The sequence below is a fragment of the Lacerta agilis genome, chromosome 4, assembly GCF_009819535.1.
Source record: "Lacerta agilis isolate rLacAgi1 chromosome 4, rLacAgi1.pri, whole genome shotgun sequence".
In the NCBI taxonomy this organism is placed as follows: domain Eukaryota; kingdom Metazoa; phylum Chordata; class Lepidosauria; order Squamata; family Lacertidae; genus Lacerta; species Lacerta agilis.
Window position 1 is genome coordinate 89,752,308 of NC_046315.1, and position 24,465 is coordinate 89,776,772.

General features: G+C 42.5%; 1 protein-coding gene across 1 annotated transcript in view; it reads right to left on the bottom strand.

Moving 5' to 3' along the window:
- The window catches only part of ABCC4 (ATP binding cassette subfamily C member 4), a 161,973-nt gene that overhangs the window by 127,039 nt on the left and 10,469 nt on the right, over positions 1-24,465 (bottom strand). Inside the window, 9 exon segments of the mRNA XM_033147888.1 lie at positions 253-342; positions 2,524-2,628; positions 4,488-4,737; positions 5,556-5,681; positions 8,930-9,093; positions 10,505-10,594; positions 17,407-17,625; positions 19,148-19,268; positions 19,894-20,004. Of these exon segments, the coding sequence (XP_033003779.1) occupies positions 253-342; positions 2,524-2,628; positions 4,488-4,737; positions 5,556-5,681; positions 8,930-9,093; positions 10,505-10,594; positions 17,407-17,625; positions 19,148-19,268; positions 19,894-20,004 (1,276 nt within the window).

The following is a 24,465-nucleotide window of genomic DNA, read 5'->3' on the forward strand; positions in this document are numbered from 1 at the left end:
ACACAAGCTATATATATATATATATATATATATATATATATATACACATATATATATATATATAACCCCACAAAGTGTTGTATCAACCTTTCTTATCTACGCTTTTATTGGTTTCCATTTTTCCCTTAAGAATACAAGCAATGAACAAGAATTTTGACCACCTTCCACCTACCTCAAAATTAGAAGACTGGATGGTTTGTGGACAACTTAACTATAATTCTTAGCACTATAAAAATCTGAGTCATGACTTACTTTTCCTGCTCCTACGGGGCCAATCACAATTAGTAATTCTCCCGGTCTGACAGTAACTGAAATGTTTTGAAGCGTCGGCAATTCCAGAGCCTATACATTAACAAAAAAAACAATTAATAAAAAATTCTGACAGGTATTAGAAACAGAAAAGTCTGCAGTCCCAATAAAATATACCTGGAAACAGTGTTCAATGAAAGTAATAGCATTTGTCTCAAAGTAAATAGGTTAGGAATCAGGGTTGAAACTTCAAGCGATTTAGAATTAAATCTATTGTATATTCTCTCAGCATTGTTTCAGAGTGAAACCTGTCCACATATTTTCTAGGCCATAGTTCAGCGGCATCTTTCCTATTTGTTTCTTGAAATACATAAATACTATCCAGTGAGATCATTCGATAAGCTTTCAAGATTTGATTATTTATTTTTATATATTGATTATTGTGTGTGTGTGTGTGTGTGTGTGTCTGTGTCTGACTTTGTATTAATGTAACATCTTTATATGTAACTGTGTTTTTTTTGTAATATTTTGTTCATGCTGTTGTCGCTTCAGTTTCCTGTACACCGCTTAGAGATATTTTTAATATATTAAGTGGTATAGAAATAAAATAAGCAATCAATAATCAATAAAAAATGGAAACCAAGTCTCCACTAAAACCCAAGCCTCAGCTCACATGCCTGTGTTCTAAAACCTTTAATACTGATTCATTTTGAACTTCGAGAGGTTTGAATTTTGGAGGAAGATGCCTTTTGAAATATTATTTGCAAAGCCCCACAAGGTGGCAGCATCAGCCCGTTATTAACATTCATTCACTCATTCACAACACACAAACCACCACCACAACCCCACCCCACAACCCCTGTGACCATGGTATCGCCTTCATTGTACTGCACTTTCATTCAACAGAAAATCTGATTCAAATATTACGCTGTGTTTCAGAATGTAGCTATAATGAATAGAAAGGATACCGAGAACACAATTTAAGATAGCAAGATGAAATATGCTTGATGAAATGGGGCCTACTGAAAATCTGAATGATCCCAGAATGTTAAGGAGAACTTCAAGAGTTCATAGAACTGAGTAAGTGCAGGAATGAATCTCTGTATACCGAGGGAGACGCCTTTGCTGTATTATTTTCAGTACCTGCTTAAAACATTTTTGTTAAGGCAAGCCTTTCCAGGCAAGAAGACATCCAAGTTGTCAGGGTGCTGCCCCCACCTCAAGGCAAAGAGTTGCCAAGGCTTTCTCGGTATCGCAAGCCCCCCCCCCCCAACTGCTTAGCAATTCATCTTCCTCCAGTGAGGAAGGTAGTGATCCCTCTAGTGGGGAGGGAGAGACGGGACCGGGAAGTAGGAGTCAGGGCTCTGACAGGGAAGGAGAGCCCTCGCACGAAGCAGAGGCTGGAGGAGAGACGCCTCTTCCGTCTCCCCACTTGCGCAGGGGGGGAGGACGCAGAGGGGGTAGGCGGGGGCTCCGCATCACGCGGCTTTTATGCTGGGCAAAGAACTGGAAGGGGTCAATTCCCAGACTCTGGCGAAGGATGAGCTAGACGTACTTTTTGTTGCTGCACTGTACATATCTGCACAATAAAGAAACTTAGTTTAGAAACCTCGGAGTCAGGCTGGTTACTCATGAGCAATCACTGAACAACCTTACACAAGTGTTTTAATATTTTTTATTTAATGCTGAATTCAATTGATTTTCAATGTGTTAACTACTTGCCTTTAAACTGTTCTTATCAATAACTTTAATATTTCTTTTAAACAGATTAGAGATTTTGTTACAATCAAACAGTGGATGCGCTGGACCAATGTTTTGCCTCGGGAATGGACCGGATGGGAGAACAGGCTGGAGCCTAAGTCTGTTCAACCCGGTCATGCAATCTGGAAACCATTTAAGCCGGCCAATAAAGGCAGTGAATTTTTTTTTTATTAAAAAAACACTATTTTAAAGGCTTGTTTTCCCTCTGCCAGGCTTAGGATGTCTCAGCCGGCAGTAGCCACGCTGCTCAACAGTGTTTGGATTTGGTGTAGCTTTATGCCGTCTTGATTTACACCAGCTTCTGATGTAGAAGATTGCTTCCCTGCCTATGCCCCACCCACCCAAAAAAACAACAACTCCTCGCAAAATTGGCTCCCCATTGCCACTTACTGCTTAAATCAATGATAAAAAGAGAATCCAGCAACATCCAGCTGTGGAAGAAGTGTACTTCTGGGATTAAATCAAACCCCTTTGTATTTTGCTGTTTCAAAGTGGGGGGGGGGGTGACATTACCTTGTCCCAGTAACAGGTCAAATCCTGCACATGAAGGAGTGCATTTTCACTGCCAGTTTTGAGTTGTGGGCTGACCTCAGAAATCTCATCAAGGATCAAAAAGTTCTGCATCAACAAGGGGGGGGGGGAGCACAAAGACTTCTTTGAGCATGAAGCAGAACGGCATAGAGAAAACAACCCAGAATTTCCTTGTGAATCACAAGGTTACATAGCCACATTCAGAAACTATAAATGGCGCTAACAGGTAAACAACTTCAGGTCAGGAAAACTGAGAACCCACCCCCTCCATGTGAATATATAGGAACAGCAGCCTCCAAACACACCTGAAAAGTTAAATCACTGTCTAAGAAATTAAAGCTTAAAGTTAGCATATTTAATTCTAAATGCACCCTGGAAAACTACACTTTTTTTATTAAAGATTTTCTTGATTTACAAAGGTAGTGCAATGTGTCTCTTATATTTTTTCCATGTAACATTTTTACAAGTCAATTTCGTTTGTTGAGACATTAGGAAGAAAAAGGGGGAAAGAGGTGGGTAGGATGGGGAGATGGGTGGGGTGGGGTGACGATGTTTCTATTTTACTTAATATATGTAGGGTTTGGTGGCAGCGTTGTTTGTGCAGGTTCTCTGTTGTTCACTTGTGTTCCTTTGGTGGTGAGAGAGGTCGGGGTTGGTGTAGGATGTGATTGTTCATTTGTGGTTGGCTGTGGTGATCTTTGGTTTCCTGTGTGAGTGGTGTGGGTGAGTGTTTTTGGTCAGAACAAAAAAAAAAAAATTCCTTCCAGTAACACCTTAGAGACCAACTAAGTTTGGTCAGGTTAGCCATCTTGATCTGTATGCTGTTGGTAGATTTTTGTCATTGTCTTGTTGGGCTGTGTGTGTGATGAAGGGGAACCAAACAGGGGTGAAGGTGTCTTCTTCTGTTTGTCCCCGTGTCAGTTTCAGGTTACTGGTTAGTTTTTCTAGTAGGGCTGTTTCCCATACTACTTGGTACCATTGATCCATGCTTACTCTCTCCAGTGTCTGGTTATGATGTTTCTGTTTGCTGAAAGTAGGTGAGTTATGAGTTCTTTGTGGTGTAAGTCAGCACTGTTGTCTTGGAAGATGTTTAGTAAGACCAATTCTGGCGTGATTTCTAGCACTTGCTTGGTTAACTTACCTATTTCTCGTATGGTTGTTGTCCAGAATCATTGGATTTTGGGGCACTCCCACCACATGTGGAGGTATGTGCCTGTGGAGGTGCACCCTCTCCAGCATTTTGGTGAGGTTCCTGGGCGTATTGGCGCTAATTTTCTTGGCATTAGGTACCACCTGTAGATCAGTATCAGGGTAAGTTCTTTTCTTTTCACTGATATGGATTTAAAGGGGGGTTTAGACCACATTCCATTGGGTGGGGTTGATTTCATATCCTATGTCATCCTCCCATTGTTTTTTGATTGCGTCTAGGGAGTTCGTGGGATTTTTGAGTAGTATTTTGTATATTTTGTATACCATCCCTTTGTTGTGTCGCTTTGTCATTAGGATGAGGTTTTCGAAGGTTGTCAGGGGTCTAGTTGCTGTTGATTTTACTGTTGGATTGTTTAAGAGGGCATGTAGTTGGTGTTGTGCTAACCAGGGCATTTGGGTGTCTTCTAGTTTGTCCTGTATTTCTTGTGCTGACAAAGGTTTGTTGTATATTCTGGCATTTAAGACTACTTTTTAATCCAGTAAAATCTTCTCAAAAGTCGGGGGTTGTCTTATACACTGGGTGGAGAATCTGTGGTCAAGTGTATCTCAAACTCTATATTTTAACTGGAAAAGTTGGGGGTTGTCTTATATGCCCAGTCGTCTTATACGCCGGAAAATACGGTAGATAAAGGAGGAAGACTTGCAAACAAAAACAAAAAAACTGACCATTTCATGGATTTGTAACGCTGCAATTAAACATATTCAGAGAACATCCGCTTTTGTTTCTTACACAATACCTTGATTCGTCGGATGCTGACCATTGCTTCCGATGCTCTCTCAACAGCCGCTGGGAAAAAGAGAGTAACTGTCAGTCTCACGGCACTATAGAGAGACACCGCAACGAACACCCGACTTGCGGAGATCTCATTGCCCAGCAACACGTAAGTCATGAACGTCATAAATACGGTGATTTTGCTGGCAACGAAGAAAGATGCCAGGTTCATTCCCCGAAGGTAAGAACTCTTGAGAACCTTGGAGATCTCCTTCCTGAAAATAATAATAATAATAATAATAATAATAATAATAATAATAATAATAATAGTAACAATAACATAGAGTCGATTAATAAGTATTTATTTTCACGGCACGTAACAATACATTCAATGCACAAGGAGATCTTCTGAAACATACAGTACGTATTTTAAACACACACCACAATAAATCAGTCTAGAGGGAAGTGCACTCCTAAAAGTCCTTTTGTTCTTCTGATTGCATTTAGTAATAAACAGAGAGGAGAAAGATCACAGCAGGAACAAGATTTCATTTCCTGTGGTTGGATTTATATATACCTCTATTTTAAAAATAAAAACCAAAAAGGTTAAAAAAAGAGGGAATGGAGCCTCAGGTTCCCTAGAATTCTATGATTCTATGAAAATACCTGATAGCTTATACAATATATAGGATTGCTCTTTTGGAGCACATTGTTGAGGTCTCAGGGTATGACAAACTGAAAATATGCTGTGTCCCGCTTTGTACTTTTCTCGGGTTTTAAAGATGACAATATGTTTAAGTTACCGCATACGGCAACCGTAATTATTATTATTATTACATCACCACTACTTACGGAAATATATGTCACCATTGCATAAGCACGGAAGAAACAGGCTATTCAGGCATGTCAAGATAATTGTTTTATGCCCTCAAAAAAATAATAATATTGGAATCTTTTCTTGAGACATGGAAGAAGACATATAATTAAACTCCTATATAGCTGCTTTTAAAACAAACAAACAAACAAAAAACAAAGCAAACCAGAAGGTGGCAAGGTTGCCTGTCCATAACTTTGGAGAAGCATTCAACATTACCTTCTCATGCTGTTCACAAGATCAGCGAATGACTTTTCCCAAGCATACATCTTAATTATTCGCATTCCACTGATGACTTCATTCATGGTCCTGATCCTTATATCTGTGAAGGCTGCTGTTCTGCTCCTGCAATTTCAAGAGGAAACTATTAAAGTTGCAATCAGACCATTTGTAGCTTTTTGTTTTTGTGGGGGTTTTTTTTAAAAAAAAAAATTCTCTAGGATATATATTTAGGCCCTAAAATGGTTAATGGTTATTCCGCAGAAATCCATAGGTTATTTCCAAGCGGAAAGATTGTACGAATGCTAATGAATAACTGTTTAGTGAACTGTTTACCTAAGATTAGAGAATCATTTAAGCTATGGACGCTGTTCCAATACACCTATGGGTGACCTTGAGCAAGTTACTCAGACCAACCTGTATCACAAGGTTGTTGTGGGAATTAAATTAGGATGGAAAAGAACCTGGACTTTTTAAAGCCAGAACTTGTAGGAACTCTGTTTCGGCATATCTCAAGTGGGCACTAAGAGAAGGCGTTCATAGTAAGTTCTGGCACCTCTTTTTCTAGAAAAATAGCACCGGAGAGAACCACAAAAGCCACTTTGAGCTCCATGGAAGGAAAGGTGGGATATAAATGATATCAATTGAATGAATGAATGAATGAAAAGTTTATTAGGCTATCCAGGGCTTTTTTCCCAGCCAGAACTCAGTTCTGGCACCTCTCAGGTGGGCACCATTGCCGTCCTTTCTGAAGCAGCTTAAAGGTTGACAGCAAAGTGCACAAATAATACCATACCCTTGGAATTTTTTAAAAATCTGAATGGTGTGATGCAGTCCTCCAACCCAAAGACGTTTGCAAAAATGCATATATTAGGAGGCAGTGTGCATAAAGATGAATATATCAGTGAAATAACATTAAAAATCCATTTGATTAAAGGAAATTGCTCGCCAAAAATGTATACATTATTCAAAGCTGAATATAAAAAATTGTGTATCAGGAGAAATCCATACTGCAAGGCTGATGAATTTTCATGAGGATTTTTTAATTGAATTGTTTTTGTTTTGATTGTGTATTATCAGTGTTTTTATATTGTGGTTTTATCCTGTGAACCACCCTGAGAACTGCAGGTATAGGGTGGTATACTAAAATTAAAAATTAAAAACAATATTAAAACTTAATATTAACCTCCCCACAGTGCAGTTGGTGGCAGATGGCTTTGAGAAGGGGAAGGGGAAGGCAGCTAAAACTGGGTCATGTACCTGGTGTTATCGCTGTTTGCCACCCTCATTCTTTCGGAAAACTCCCCATGGGGAAGTTGGTGGCAAACAGTGGGTTGTGGATCCACACTGAGGGAATCTTGCCCAAGACACAAAGACACACACAAGAAGGTCCGCCAGGAGCTACCCTTCTTTCTTCTCAAATATTTCCCTGGTCCTTGCCTGTACAGTCCTCTCCCATTCTGACACTTCCTCTCAAAGTACAGAACTTCTGTTTCCCCTATTGGCATGAATATGCTGATTGCATTTGTAAGAGGAAGTAAAAGATACCCTCAGGGACACCTTGAGGGCAGGGCCCAAATTTATTTCCTCAAAACCAGCCCTGCTCCTTTCTGCAGTCTAGAAAAACCTTTATAAACCTAAAAGCTTAATATTACACAACTCTGGAATTCCCTCTGCAACAAGGAAACCTCGCAGGGTTTTACAAAGCCAGGCAAAAAAACCACCTTTTTTTGGTACACTGACATTTGGCTGAAAGAGTGCTGGACGCAAGAAAAATCCCTCACTCAGTCATAATGTTCACTGAAGTTGTCATGGCGAAGTTCCATGCCTACCTCATGGAATTGTTGGAAGGATAAAATTGAGAATCTAAATAGATATTGCCCAAACCTTAAAACGCATTTGTATGCAATTTGGGCTATAAAAGTTGCTGTTGGGTAAGTGGAAAGTCACAAGTTTTGTTGAATTGAAGAAACGTCTCCACCCCATTGTTCAGCCCAGACACTGAGGTCCAGCTCTGAGGGCCTTCTGGCAGTTCCCTCACTGTGAGAAGTGAGGTTACAGGGAACCAGGCAGAGGGACTTCTCGGTAGTGGCACCCGCCCTGTGGAACGCCCTCCCATCAGATGTCAAGGAAATAGACAACTATCTAACTTTTAGAAGGCATCTGAAGGCAGCCCTGTTTAGGGAAGTTTTTAATGTTTGATGTTTTAACACATTATTATTATTATTATTATTATTATTATTATTATTATTATTATTATTATTCTATTGGGAGCCACCCAGAGTGGCTAGGGAAACCCAGCCAGATGAGCGGGGCATAAATAATAATAATAATTATTATTATTATTAGCCTAACCAGTAAGCAATTTGTCTTTTCAAAACCTCAACAAATGCAAAACAAAATAAAATAAAAAATTCCTTCCAGTAGCACATTAGAGACCAACTAAGTTAGTTCTTGGTATGGTGCTACTGGAAGGAATTTTTGAATTCTCTAAGGTGCTACTGGAAGGAATTTTTTATTTTATTTTGTTTTGACTATGGCAGACCAACACGGCTACCTACCTGTAACGTCAACAAATGCAGTATCTGAGAATATACCACATTTTTTCTTTACTGCCTTTTAAAGCAGACACATCGACCGAAAGAGCATGCAATGGCAGAGCATGTCATTTTAGGTGGTGAAAGTTCAAGTTTGCACATTTCTTCCATGAGCGGTCCTAAAAACGTGGTTTTGGGTGTGATGGAATTCAAACCTGCTATTATTTTCGTGATCGGACAGTATTTAGTTTGGTAAATCTATGATTTAAAAAGCACATACGCTGCTCTTGGAAAACCCAAAGAATGTTTAGTTTACCTTCAGAAAATGCTGGGTAATGCTAAATAAACAAACAAACAAACAAATAAATAATGCAGAATATAACTGCAAGTACCACTGATTTCTGTGCAATTTTACAAACAGTTTACTTTCCAAGCAAAACTAAATTATATTAATTTAACCAAAGTATCTTTTGAATTCCCAAATCATGTTATAACCTTTTAGCACCCCTCATTTTTGGAATTTAAAAGTTGAAAATTTCAACCCTCCCTAATGCAATAGGTTCCTTACTCTTGATTGCCCGAGCAAATAGTTCAAAAACAAGATGTCATGAAGATTAAAAAAAACAAAAAACCTGTATCATACAAGCAAGGACTTCTGGTGCTTTTTGTTCTTTCCACCGAATGAACACACTCCTTTTTTCCCAATACTTTGTGTAAAAACGTGCACATAACAAAACACAAACCAAAACAAAAACGAGGTTGGCAGGTTTCTTTCTAGGGATCTTTTAAACACTCCGAAACAAAAAACAAAAAACACAAGACGGCAAACGCTTTTACCTCAGCGATGAGAACAGCCTCCCAAGGCAGCTTTGCAGAGGAAGCAGAATAAGTAGAACAGCCATTCCCGCAAGGCACGAGGGGCCAATTTCAAGCCAAAGAAGGGCCGTTACTGCTATCGCTTGAAGGGGTCCGGCCCATAAGAAGTGCAAAAAAATAGTCACCTGCGGAGATAGAAACAGACAAATTTACTGAAAGCAGCCATTCAGGGGTGTAGCAAGGTAAATTGGTACCCGGGAGCAAAAAAAAAAATTCTCACCCCCCCCCCAAGAGGCGTAGGAAGGTCAGGTGATACCCAGTGCAGAAAATTTCTTGTCACACACACCCCCATTGATCCCCCCTGCAAAAATGGTTTTATGTTATTTCATATTTTCTTACAAAGGAATAATACCTAGTAATAATAATAATAAAAATATATTTATATCCCGCCCTCCCCGGCCATAGACGGGCTCAGGGGTGCTAACATCAGATACATAAGATTGGTACAAAATCAAACAATAATTAAATTACCTCCTAAAAACATCTCAAAATCAAATTAAAGTCTAATTAGATGGCTTTCCACAGGATTAGGGTTGGGAACAGTAAGTGCTCCACTGAACTGAAATTTCAGCCTTCACGGCATAGGAAAACAGCAAAGTAAACAGCTATTTTGGTGGAGGAGGGTCAAGATATTAACTGATATGCATGAAATTTCATATATAGCTATATAATCCATAGTACAGTGGTGCCCCGCTAGACGAAAATAATTCATTCTGCGAATATTTTCGTCTAGCGGGTTTTTCGTGTAGCGAAGCGGCAATGTAACCGCGGTTTTCGCTAGACAAAAAAAAAAAAGATGAAAAATTTTCGTCTTGCGAGGCAGCCCCATAGACTTTTTCATCTTGCGGGGCTGCCTTCCGCTAGACGAATGCCTTCATCTAGCGAGTTTTTCGTCTAGCGAGGCATTCGTCTAGCGAGGCACCACTGTATAGTAAGATAAGACCTTTGGAGCAGGCATTTTTTAAAAAAAAGTTTTTTTATGAACCGCCCTAGTAGGGCAGTAATTGTTCCTTGATAATTTGCCACCCCCTCCATTATGGAACATGGGGCGACCCGCCCCCTACGCCCCCCCTTGCTACGCCCCTGCAGCCATTAGAACCGAGTGTGACAGTCACAGGTGTACGTCACATATTTTAGCAACAATGGCCAATTCCCTTACACAATCATACCTGGGTTCAGAGATTCCTGTGACCAGTGCTTAAATATGGACCCATGCTTTCTAGGCATGGCGCAAACAGAAGTGTGGACAAGGCCTCACTGTGAGCTGTTCTTCAGAAGAGAGTTCACCATATAAAAGAACAAGGTGCTAAAAGCACCACTAGAATTGGGTGCTCAATGCTGTCATGACACTGGGTGCTTCAGGTTAAATCGTGATGGGTAGTTTACTGTGAACATGCCGATGACTCCTGATTCACTCATCCCTCCTAGAGTATGGAAAAAATAAACCACAACCCCCGGATCAGGAAACCAGATTGTGGCTTGCTCCCCCAAAGCAAACCACTATCTGAATTCCACGCTATCAAAACTGGGCCTTACCTGATCAAATTTATTCACATCATTTGATAGAAGATTTACAATCTGGCCCGTTGTAGTCTTTGTCATGGCTGTATTGCTCAGACGAAGTGCCTAAAGCGAGAGAGAGAGAGAGAGAAGTCTAATTTCTCTAGTTGCATTGTAGGGCATTTTGTTCACAATGTTTTCCAGGCTTAGTCTGTTACTATGTAAGGTTACTATTCCAGAAGATGTTTGATGCAAATTTTAGAGCTGGATGAATCAAGTATCTTCTTCTGTGGCCGTGTAAGAAGCCAGGGATACACCAAAGGCTCATATCTCCCACCCCAACCCCCCAAAATGTCATTTTGGACCAGAAACACGATTTGGATTTGGGTACATGATAACTGAGGACAAAGACAGCTGAGAAGAAAGACGATGCTTTCTCCATCTGCCACATGGGTGATCTGAACCAGCTGAATCCCAACGGCTCTCGATCTGCATGGTTGGGGGGGAAATGGTTTGGTTGAGCCCCAGCCTTCAACTTTGGCTCAGTTCTGCTTAAACTCTTGGGATAAGTTCTTCACAACACGGTAATGACATAATATGTGAAATCGCAACATCAACCCTGTAGTTATTTCCCCCATTCTAAGCAACTGCACTATATTAGTACAGTCGTACCTTGGTTTTCAAAACAGAATCCATTCCATTCGACTTCCGAAAATGTTCGAAAACCAAGGTGCCGCTTCCAATCGGTTGCAGGAACTTCCTGCACTCAACTGGAAGCCGCAGAAGCCACGTTGGACGTTTGGCTTCCCAAGAAAGTTCATAAACTGGAACACTCACTTCTGGGTTTGCGGTGTACGGGAGCCAAAACGTTCGAGTCACAAGGCGTTTGAAAACCAAGGTATGACTGTATGGTTAATTAAGTAATGTAATTCATCATGGGATCTGAAATGGCAGAGACTGACCAGGAACAAAATCATTGGGGGGTCATAGTGGATAGATAGCTTGAAGCAAATGTTTTAGAATCCATCTTTTCCAAAGCTCCATCTTAGGAAAAGTACCGGGGGGTGGGGGGAAGCTGCCAATATTGTGGAAAAGGTAAAAGTAAAGGACCCCTGACAGTTAAGTCCAGTCGCGAACAACTCTGGGGTTGCGGTGCTCATCTCGCTTTACAGGCCGAGGGAGCCGACGTTTGTCCGCAGACAGTTTTTCCGGGTCATGTGGCCAACATTTATGCCGCTTCTGGTGAAACCAGAGCAGTGCACGGAAACACAATTTACCTTCCCACCAGAGCAGTACCTATTTATCTACTTGCACTTTGATGTGCTTTCGAACTGCTTGGTGGGCAGCAGCAGGGACCAAGCAACGGGAGCTCACCCCGTCGCGGGGATTCAAACCGCCGACCTTTGGATCGGCAAGCCCTAGGATTAGTGGTTTACACCACAGCGCCACCCGCGTCCCTAATATTGTTGTACCGTTATACAAATCTATGGTGTAAATCACACTTGGAAGACTATGTACAGCTCTGGTCGCTTCATGGGGGGGGGGAGGAAATTGTAGTGTTGGAAAGGGTCCAGAAAGAGCAACCAAGATGATCAAGGGGATGGACCAAGTCCCCTGTGAGGAAAGGTTACAAAATTTGAGACTTCTTAGTTTAGAGCAGGGTGGATTTGTTTTAAACCAAATTAAATCAAATGTATCCATGTTTGTTAACTGATGTGGTTAAACGATTTTTAAAAAAATTTAGACTGAGTTTCAGCACACATTAAAAAAAACTTAAAACAAAGCCTTGTTTCCTGACGAATAGCCTTTGGACTATAATGTAAATTAAATAGAAAACTATCTTTAGAAAGATTTTTACTCCAAAAGCATTTTATTTTAGAAATCCGATTTAATTTAAAAAAAAAAATCTTATTTATTTATTTATTTATTTTAAAAAGCATTGATTTTTATCCACCCTGGTTTAGAGAAAAGGTGAGGAAGGAGAGGGGATACGGTAGAGGTGTCAAAAATTCTATCTGGTGGGGAGAAAGTGGACAGAGAAATGTCTCACATAACCCTTAATACTAGAACTCCAGTAAAGATGGAAAATTCAGTACTGGCAAAAGAAACTACTTCTTCACACAGTTGAACTATGGAACTCACTCCCACAAGAGATAGTGATGACTACCAACTTGGGATGGCTTTCAAAGGCAGTTTGCCAAATTCATGGAAGCTAACACTATCAATGGCTACTAGCCATGATGGCCTGGAAACTGCAATTAATCCAGAATGCGGCAGCTAGACTGGTGACTGGGAGTGGCTGCTGAGACCATACAACACCGGTCCTGAAAGACCTACTGGTACATTGGCTCCCAGTACGTTTCCGAGCACAATTCAAAGTGTTGGTGCTGACCTTTAAAGCCCTAAGCAGCCTCGGTCCAGTATACCTGAAGGAGCGTCTCCATCCCCATCATTCAGCCAGGACACTGAGATCCAGCGCCGAGGGCCTTCTGTCAGTTCCCTCACTGCGAGAAGCAAAACTACAGGGAACCAGGCAGAGGGCCTTCTCGGTAGTGGCTCCCGCCCTGTGGAACGCCCTCCCATCAGAAGTCAAGGGAATAAACAACTACCTGACATTCAGAAAATACCTGTTTAGGGAAGTTTTTAAACTGTGATATTTTAAATGTATTTTAATGTTTGGTGGAAGCCGCCCAGAGTGGCTGGGGAGACCCAGCCAGATGGGCGGGGTACAAATATTATTATTATTATTATTATTATTATTATTATTATTATTATTATTACTGTCACAGGCAATATACCTCCAAATACCACTTGCCGGCCATCGTACGGGTGGAGAGAGCGCTGTTGCACCCAGGTTCTGTTTGCGGGCTCCCCACAGATACCTGGTTGGTAACCCCAAGAATACCGAACTAGATGAGGCCCTGGCTTATCAAGCAAGCCCTTTTGTCCTTATAAACCGCCAAAATAGGCTCCTAAGTGGTTTACGAGTTTAAAGACCAATTGCACAGGTATTGTAATCATCATCCATAATTTAAATAAGCCACAAAACAATCCCATTAAAACGTGAGACGCAGGTCGAAAGATTCAGAGAATGCCTGTGTAAATAGGTGTATCTTCTAAACATACGTGGGCGATAAGTTCCTGCATTAGAAGAACGTAACTGTTGAGGGTTTCTACTCTTAGGAAAGGATTTCTGTGGGATTTGTTTTAGAGAAAGTAAAGGACTGGGAATGAAGCCAGCTTCTCTTCCTGCACCTCTCACATGACAATACTGGCAACATTTTAAGTACAGAGCTTCTTATTGTACATATCTATGCTGTAGCGCATTGTCGGGACCTTCTGCTGAGGAACAGCTTGTACTCAATAGTCCTTGACTTGCAGGCCAACTATGGAAGCCAATCTGTATACACAATTCACTGTGTCCAGATCCTGGTCTTTTGAGGTTTCTAAGCAAAACACCACCAAACAGTGATGTGCTTTAGAAATCAGCATCATTCCTCCAACACATCCTGTCAACATTACTTTTTCCAAACAATTTGAAAGTGAGGCAGTGTGACTCACAAGGACAAACCTATATCTTTCAAATGACGCACCGTAAACTACCCTGATCTCATCATTATCCAAAAGTTGTTTTTGAAAACTAAAACCAATTCCAACCTCAAATGACACATAATGTCAGGACGCGGGAGCGTTTGCAATATAGAGAACCCCCTCCAGCTGTTTACCAGCTCGTCCTCCCCCTCCTCGGCCGGAAGCGACCATTCCTCCAGTGGGGAGGGGGAGTCAGAGGCAGGAAGGCGGTGCAGGGGCTCTGAGAGGATCGCAGAGCCTCAGCACCGAGGGGATAGCGGAGAACGGGGTCAGGTTCCCACGCTCCGAGGGCGCAGGCAGGAAGGACGTGGAAGGGGGAGGCGGGGGTTCAGAATCCCACGCCTCTTTTGCTGGACAAAGAACAGGAAGGGGTCATTCCTGGACTCTGCGGAGGGATGAGATGGACGTTTGATATTTTGCTCCACTGTATATAGCTGTGCACAATAAAGAACTTAGTTTAGAAGTTCTGCGTTTGGCGCTTTACTCATGAGCAACCACTGAACGTCCTTACACATAACAATGCCTCGCACACGTTGCTTTAAACCATGGTCAAGATTAACCATGGTTTAATGGTGAGCACACAGTGTGCCGGTGGAAGTGGAGAAAATTGCAACCACTTTACTCCACACACACACACACACACACACCCCAATACACAGTTTGACAAAGACCTATTCTTAGTGTGTTCCAGGATTTCTGCAATGTTAGGAGATCAAACAGAAAAAAAATAATTGCATTACTAAAAATAAAGAGATAAGAGCACAACACAAGCCAATTTGTCTTTTCCCCACCAAACTGGTTTTTACTCTCCACAAGCAGTGTTTGATGTAAAGGCTATTTTATTATTTTAGTAAATCCCATAACAGACTTGAGTTATCTCATCTGGAACGGCAAATTAATACCTCAGAGATATGTTTATGTACAAGAAAGCCATGGGCTTACTCCATTACAACATAACTCCTAAGGGATTATTTCCCAGGTATCAGCAAATGCACTAAAAACAAATGCAGCTTTGCCAAGACGACTAGAGACACAGCTCACACACACATGTATATGCATACACTAGCACAGCACAGACAGCACAGACAGCACATACCCAGCACAGACAGACACACACATACACACCGAGAGAGAGAGAGAGAGAGAGAGAGAGAGAGAGAGGCCTAAGTTGCTAGCTAGCTGCACCTTAGACGAATCATTATAAACTGGTTCCTTGTTTTAATTCTGTATGGATAAATGTATCTTTTCTGACTGACGGTCGAATAAAGGATGATGATGATAAACTGGTTCCATGGGGAGAGCATCTCCCACCATAGATCACAGCAATGCCTAGGTAAACAGCTGAATTTTACCCTGCTTCAGGGCTCATAAAAGGGACCAAAGTCCTGGCCCCCTTCAAGACCAGTTAGCGAAACTACTAGAAACTGTGTGGGTCCAGTTCCAATCCATGCCAATTCCCCATGTTTTTATTCATAAGCATGCTATTTTAATCCAGTCCTAGATCTTTAGCAATATCTCTGTCCCTTGGGACAACCTTATAAGATCTGCAAGCGATCAGTTCAGACAAGAGCGATCGGTCCGTCTGTCAGCAACCTGCTACGTGGGGCATGAAAATGAAAAAGAATGGCCCCGGCCACTTCTAGTCCTAGCCATTGCTGGTTTAACCACCAACATGTGACAGAGCAACTCCAAGAGAATGCAGCCATTAACAGAGAAAAGAAAATGTATTCCACCCATGTGGGCTAGGCAATATTTGGTTTTCAACACCGATATACCACCATCTAAACATTGCAATATAATGATGTATCATAATTTCCCACATTCTGATTTTTGCATAGCACAAACACATACACACATCATGATTCGTGATATATTGCCAGGTCAAAAATTATGAAACCGTTATCACAATATGGACTTTAAACTGGTTTTGGACGATATATCAATATATCACCCAGCCCTACCCATGTCTTATATTGCAAATGCAGGAGGAAATCTTTTGTCAGAGACATCTGGGGTGTGGAGTGAAGGTTCAAGTTCCTGACTTCAAGGGCAAGAATGAAAACAAAATTTAGGCCCGCCGTGTCACAAACAAGAAGCCACTGGAAACTGATTTACTACGACCCCGGATTTGTATTTCATTCTCCCAGCATCAGCCCACATTCCTGGACCTTTACAGTTACCGTATTTTTCGCTCCATAGGACGCACTGGACCATAGGGCGCACCTCATTTTTAGAAGAGGAAACAAGGGGAAAAAATATTTTTCTGGTTTTCCTCCTCTAAAAGCCCTGTTTTTTTGAGGTTCAGCTAAAGGTTTTGCAGCTTTTTTTGCAAAGGGAAAAGCCCCGGGTTTTTTGAGGATCAGCTAAAAGTTTTGCAGCTTTTTTTTGCAAAGGGAAAAGCCCTGGATTTTTTGAGGATCAGCTAAAAGTTTTGCAGCTTTTTTGCAAAGGGTAAAGCCCTGTTTTTTTTAGGATCAGCTAAAAGTTTTACAGCTTTTTTTGCAAAGGGTAAAGACCTGTTTTTTTGAGGATCAGCTAAAAGTTTTGCAGCTTTTTTGCAAAGGGTAAAGCCCTGGGGTTTTTTTGAGGATCAGCTAAAAGTTTTGCAGCTTTTTTGCAAAGGGGGAAAAGCAAAGAGGAAAAGCCCCATTTTTATGGGGTTCAACTCACATTTCTGAAAAATCTTAAGGAAAGGGAGCAGTTTCTACTGTTTCCAGACAGATAATCTAATCAGCCAGTCACATGTCCTGGGGAAACAAACAACCTTCCTCTGCAGCACATTCAGCAAACGAGGACGGGAATGAAAGGGAGCTGGGACTCTTATCTCTCTCCCGATCTCTTGCTGATCAGCTGCTGAACGGGGTCCTTTCAACACCCCCTTTTCTCTTTGTAAAATAAAAAGCACAATCTGCTTTTGGCCCCATGGCAATTTAGCTCCAGGGACCACCATTCGCTCCATAAGACGCACAGGTATTTCCCCTTACTTTTTAGGAGCGAAAAATACGGTAAATCTTTCTTCTTAGCCTCTTTTGGTATGTTCCTGTAAAGGACTAGGAGTGTGTATAATGGCTGCCAAGGCCTCTCCAGCTTGCAGTGTTTTGCTTCAAAACGTCAGCCCTCACAGCCTCATCTCTGAACAAAGATCCAGTGCAGAATAAGTCAAATAAAACAAAACCTAATCACAATCCAAATATTGTCCATGGATTTTTCTTCCCTCCCTGTTCCTAATGCTCTTAACTTCAAGTGTATGTTTTAAAAGGGAGTTGCTTCAGCATATGCAAAGCCAGGCGAGACCCCCACATATTTAAGCGTCCTGTTTATTGAGATAAAGCAAATATATTACCCACCTTGCGATAAATCATGTGGCACATGGCCACTCTAAGCTTCATGCCGGCACGTTGTACGTGATAGAAATACAAGTGGTGAGAGATGGCCAAAACCAGCGTACACACAGACAAGGCGGCTGCGGAGGCATAGGCGTATTTCAAGGCAATATCCGAGCCGCTGTTTTCAAAATAAGCAATAATCATTCCCAGAAACATTGGCTGGATTAATTTGAGCGTTTCCTAAAGAGAGGGGAGAAAAACGGGGGGTGGGGGAAAGAGGCTTTTAATAAACACAGCAGAATCATAATAGCGAAATCTTCCTCTAGAAAAGAGTAGTGTCTCATTTTAACTTGCTTCAAAAGTAGAATCATCTTAACCAGCAAACATCAAACCATCTTAGTCCACTGTTACATAAATAATACAGCATGTTCCTGCATTTTTTACCTTCCTACGCCTGTCAGCTGCATCTAAGCTTTGCTACTTGCTTAGACACAATGGAGTAGTTGAAGAGCGCGAGTCAGACTGTGGGGGGAAAGATGCTTACCTGAAAAATTCATAGCAATGGCAGGATTTGAACCTGGAACTTTCAGGTTCATAGCACAATCTGTTTGCTGTGGTGCTACACTAGCTCTCTGAAAACAATCTGTCTAGGAGCCCTCATCAGTCCACACCCTACCAAAAATGACATGATCAGTTGCCTCTTGGAGACTACAGGCTATAAAGGGAATATATTACATATCGGAAAGGAATCTCCCACTACTCCTACCTTGGTGCTGTGGCAAAATGTGGGACATCGGCATACTCTCAGCACTATGACTGCTGCATCTGAAGTCGCCGGGCACATCCACTCTATAGGTTTAAAGCACTATGATAGCACTTTAAAAACAGCTATGGCTCCCCCCAAAAGAATTCTGGGAGTTGTGGCTAATTACAGGCACTGAGAAATGTTAAAAAGGTAAAGGGACCCCTGACCATTAGGTCCAGTTGCGGACGACCCTGGGGTTGCGGCACTCATCTCACTTTATTGGCCGAGGGAGCCAGCGTACAGCTTCCGGGTCGTGGCCAGCATGACTAAGTCGCTTCTGGCGAACCAGAGCAGCGCACGGAAACACCGTTTACCTTCCCTATTCCCCTCACACAGCTACAGATCCCAGAGTTCCCTAAGAAGAAGGACTGGTTGCTAAAACCACTCTGTTCTGGAAGGGGAATGGGGTCTCCTAACAACTCTCAGCATCCTTGACAAACTACAGCCACCGGAAGCCGCGAAGGTTTAAAGTGGGATCATAGCGCTTTTAAAAGTATTGTGTGAATGTGGCACTTCCTAGAGAGAAAGCAATCAAACTGAGGAGCCAAACTGAGGTCGGTTGAGCCTGCAGCTTTGCCTGAAGGCAGAAAAACAGCTTTAATTAGTGCTGCTAAACCAAAAATACACAGAGGAGTACCGCTTGCGGCCAGTGTCTCTAGCCCATTTGTTGTCTTCTGCATTTAAAGAGAAAGCTGCAAGGGTATCAACGCTCAGAAAGGGGAGGTGGGATTTCAGCACACAGAGGCTTGAGGGAAGGGGAGAGGAAGAGAGCAGGACCACCACACCGAATTCTGCCTTTCAAATCAGCTCAACTGGTCAGAGCGTAGTGCTGATCATGCCCAGGTCACAGGTTCAATCCCTGTTATTCCTGCATTGCATGATCCTCATAGTCCCTTCCAACTCTACATGATTCTATGATTTCTATGATCTTACGGTGCATCTCTTTCATTGCATTACCTCAATCAGCGTGAAAAATCCTAGAAGCAGATAAGATTTCCAGTAGCAAAGTATAATTGCCTTTGTTAAATGTGGCACCCTCGCTTCCTTTTTTGCCTTTTGCACTTCTCTGTCCCAGTACCTATAAAATAAAACATGAGTGAAGGATGCTGAAGGGGAGGGGGGCGGAGAGAGAGAGCAAGAAAGAAAAAGGAAGGAAGGAAGGAAGGAAAAGACAAGTATCAGTCCACAGAATGATCGCTTTCATGCATCAACATACAGAAACACAAGATGAACTGTGATAATTTTCTGGAAAAGAAAGAAGCCTTCTCTTGAGTTTATGAGAGCAGTCAAGCGTCAGTTGTTTGCTTTTCCTGCAAGGACAAGCTGACCCTATAAACAGGCACGGGTCAGAATAAGTCCGCATTTACAAAGTCATTGAGAGATCTATCAAAATGGTTACAGTATTTTCCGCAACACAGAGAAAGCCGGAAATCAGTTTAAATGCACTCCAAGGCAATTCTGATACTTGAGGCATCGAAAAACCTGTCTTCCTCTCAAAAACTGGGATATCAAGTCTTGCCTCACAAGAACTCCAATATACAAGCACACCAAGCATAGAGCAGAAAGCTGGTGCTATAGGGTTTTTCCTCTCATACATTTCAAAAATCTTTGACCTGGGGAAGAGACAGATTGATGCATGCTGTGTAGGAATAAAATAAAATAAAAATCCAAATACAATCACTGATATTCTGTTATCTACTTACCACTGCAACCCCTCCCCAAGCACCTTAGAGGAATCTTCGGTGAGTACCTGAAACATATCATCCTCTTCTAGTTTCCTTTTATGACCGGTAACAAATAAAGGATTCAGCCACCTGTTTAAATGATAAAATATTGCTTTACATGTCAATTTCCCTCACTCTCTGAAACACAAACACACACACCTCTGTTAAGGGACTAAGACTTACATGATTATAAAAGCAGGAATTCAGTATACAGATCATGATATGGATGGATCAGTGGCTCCCAAACCTTTTGGGGCCGCTGCACATTCGGTTCCAAGAAGTCACCCCCAACCCTATAAAAAGCATTATTCAGAACCCACTAAGGAAGACAATAGCACAATAAAATTCAAAACAGTGACAATTAACTGCACATTTATTCAAAATCCAATTAAAACCATTTAGTTTAATTAATTCAACAAAACTGACAAACTTGATCCAGCGACATCAGCTTTTCAAAGTCTCATAGCCAATTGTTGCTCCAAATATTCTCGATTGAGCGACTTTTCTTCTTTAAGCTCTCAAAGTTCTTCAACTAGCTCAAGGTGCTCATCTGAACTAGCCATGTTTCACAGAGAATCAATCACAGTCAGTCCGTCATTTGAAAAATACAGTCAAACCTTGGTTGTCGACCGTAGTCCGTTCCGGAAGCCCGTTCGGCTTCCAAAATGTTCGACAACCAAGGTACAGCTTCTGATTGGTTGCAGGAGCTTCCTGCACTCAAGTGGAAGCCATGTTGGAAGCTCGGCTTCCGAAAAACATTCAGAACCGGAGCATTTACTTCCGGCTTTTCGGTGTTCGGGAGCCGAAACGTTCCAAAACGGAGGCATTCGGGGACCAAGGTTTGACTATACGACTTTAGAAGAAGAAGAAGAAGAAGAAGAGTTTGGATTTGATATCCCGCTTTTCACTACCCGAAGGAGTCTCAAAGCGGCTAACATTCTCCTTTCCCTTCCTCCCCCACAACAAACACTCTGTGAGGTGAGTGGGGCTGAGAGACTTCAAAGAAGTGTGACTAGCCCAAGGTCACCCAGCAGCTGCACGTGGAGGAGTGGAGACGCGAACCCGGTTCCCCAGATAACGAGTCTACCGCTCTTAACCACTACACCACACTGGCTCTCCAGAAGGAGGAGCCTCTACAAGTCACCACAAATATATGAGGTTGGAGACAGGGTGTTGTTCTAAAGATACACACACACACACAGATGGATGGATGTTGAGGACAAGCCACCACGGTCAACAAACATACTGAAGTAAGGCAGTTTCCAATGGCTTAGTAAAGCACAGGTAGGCTACCTAAAAACCTTCATAGCTAAGGTTTAGCTAAGCAACAACCTTGTCTTAAACATCTCTCATTTTGAAAAGAAAGAAAAAGAATATTTTTTCCACTCCCCGCTCCCCTTTGGGGCCCTCACATCTCTTTCTCCAGGTGAATGAGGCTGTAGGAAACCTTCCATCTTGTTCCCAAACGGCATTCTGTTTTCGCAACTGCAACCTTGGTTTTAAGGAGCCATTAGCCATCTTCACTTGGTCACGAAAGTGGCCGAAAGCCAGGTGCCTGGCTAATTTTGAACACTGCTCCATACCTTTAAAACACATCCCCCCCCAAAAAAAACCACAAAACCCCATAATCTTGGGAACTGTAGTTTGTTAAGGGTGCAGGGTAAGTTACATTTCCCAGGATCGGGGGGGGGGGGGGACGGGACACTTTGATGGTATGGTGTCTACACTGCCTAACACATTAAGCAAACAAAAGGCAAAAAGTGGGAGAGCTTTGATGTCACTAGCAGGTTTCTTAAGGATAATATTTCTAGGCGACTTTGCTCTTGTTCTCCCAACCTGCATCGACCCCGAGGTTAACGCTCACGCTGCAAAAATGGTTTTTCCGGTTCTGTGAAACTCTTTGTCGTCTAAAGCCCCTCTTCCTCAGCGCCCTTTGGACTTTCAATTGCTTTGCAAAGGACTTAACCACCACGGAAGTCCTTTGTCATTCATTAATTAGCGGTGCTTTAATGCTTTCTCCTATTCAAGACGGAGAAAAATGAGGTTTTAAAGCACTTGCTTCCCAATGTAGCCAAGCCCTTCAAGAAGGATGTCTTTTTCCCAATGGCAGAAATAATCCACGCCCCCCCCCCCCCGGACTGGCCACATTATATGCACGTACCATTTTTCAAAAGGGGAAATAGGCAGGGCACCGAGCCTGCTCTTAAACAGAAATGCTCCTCCAGGCTTTTTTCAGATTGGCTCCTCGTGCTAAACATAAACTTGTGGGACTTCGCCAAGCCAGAGCCAAACATCTGCTGGTTTGGGCACGTGGAGCTCTTCGTACAGAGCTGTGTGTGCTTATCACGAAACACTAAAGGAAACAAAGCAGGTTGATATTTACACTAATGGAAGGTTTCCTACAGCCTCATTCACCTGGAGAAAGAGATGTGAGGGCCCCAAAGGGGAGCGGGGAGTGGAAAAAATATTCTTTTTCTTTCTTTTCAAAATGAGAGGTGTTTAAGACAAGGTTGTTGCTTCGATAAACCTTAGCTATGAAGGTTTTTAGGTAGCCAATCTGCAGCACTGGAGAATAAAGTACTATTTCAGAGTAACCATGCAAAGGATTGCTCTGCGGAGCTTGAAAATACGCCAAAGAGCATAATTCTATATGTGACGTTAAAAATCAGAGGTGAGGGATCTGGATCTGGCAGAGAGGTCAGATCCTTATCTCCAAGCACCCCTGCGATTCAAGATTGACAGGTGGGCAGGGTCACCCACCTGTCAATCACCCAATGCCACAAAGACATCAGGTGCCCTGGCTTGCCCATATGGTTTGAAATCAAACCGCCTGGTCAAAAAAGAGTATGCAATGCTTCCCAAACAACTTACTGAAACTTTGCCTGAAGCAGTTCCCAACTAGCACCGGCAATCCTGCAAAGCTTCTTTTGCCTAAGCCCCAACTTTACCTGGCTGTTCCACACCTGACATCATGCCTGTCCCCCACAGATATGTTAGGTATGCGTGCCTTGGCTGAAACAACCTTGCAGGCCATACAGGGAGGCCTAGCAGGCCAAAGGTTTGGTTTGGATTAATTTATTTTGTTATAACAGTGATACCTCGGTTTTCGAACATAATCCGTTCCGGAAGACTCTTTCAAGTTCTGAAACGTTCAAAAAGTGAAAACTCAATAGCTGACAGCTAGGCCTCAGGATCTCGTACTCAGCTGAAGCTGCGTGGCATATTCGACTTCTGAGGCACGTTTGAAAATGTTCGTCAACGGAGACGTTCGAAAACCGAGGTACCACTGGGTTTCTATGCTGCTTTTCATTCAAATGAATCCTCTAGCAGCACAACTTACAGATCACTCCTAGAGATTTCCAAGAACTTTTGCTTTTCCCTCACAAGTCTCTTCCAAAGGGAGCAGGGTGGCCAGTAACACCAGTGGTGGGGACCTTGTGGTCCTGCTTTTAGCCACAGCCAGAGGCCAGAAATGATGGGAAATACACCTCGGCAACAACTGATGTTGTACACAATGGGTTGTCTAGAAAGACACCTCCACCTTCATTTCTTCCCTCCCTTCACATTACGAGTCATTTTGAGTGCTACATCAGGAAGCCCAGGGAGATATGGAGAGATTACTATCTCCATGTATTGCCCCAGTTAACAAATTCACAGAATACCCTGACAAAGACCGGGTAAAGATCTAGGCAGATGACACCTGCACATTGCCAGAATAAGTCCAACCGCTGACGGAAAGCATGTTTCAGCCCTGTTGTGTCACAAGTGGGAACGAAGGTCTTTGAGAGCAACCCTCAAATAAGAAAAGCCTCCCCAGTACATCTTTCAAGGAGCCAGATTTCGGCAAGTCATCAAAGCGGCTCAGCACAATAGGAAAACATTGGTCAAGATGCACAGGAATGCTTTTCAGATCTAACTTCATGCCTGTCTCATTGTAACCAAGGGATGCTAACGCCACTAATTGTAAGGACAGGAGTAAGGTGGCTGTAATCCTAAGAATACTATCCCTGCTTCATTCGCTGGGACTTCCTTTGAAGGAAGCATGTTTAGGATGCCTAGCAACATTTCAAAAAATGGCGAGGAGTTTCTAGACCAGACCTGCAAAACGTGTGATCTACCAAGCCAAACTACTGAGTGTTTCATAAACCTCTTGTTTTTACCGCATGCCAAGTCCTGAAGGGCTGGGTGGGAAGAGGCAAGGGCTGTCAAACATCTGGCAGGAAGACCCATACTCATCTTGGGGGGTCAGAAGTTGTGCCAGCCTCAGATAGACAAAGCAACAGAACACATAACTACTACAGCAACAACAACAACAACAACAACAACACCATTCCTTAGCTCCAAACCACAACCACCACCACCACCACCACCACCACCACAACAACAACACCACCATTCCTTAGCTCCAAACCACAACCACCACCACCACCACAACAACAACAACAACCAACACCATTCCTTAGCTCCAAACCACCCCAACCAGAACAACCAAAACAACCACAACAACAACAACACCATTCCTTAGCTCCAAACCACCCCAACCACCACCAG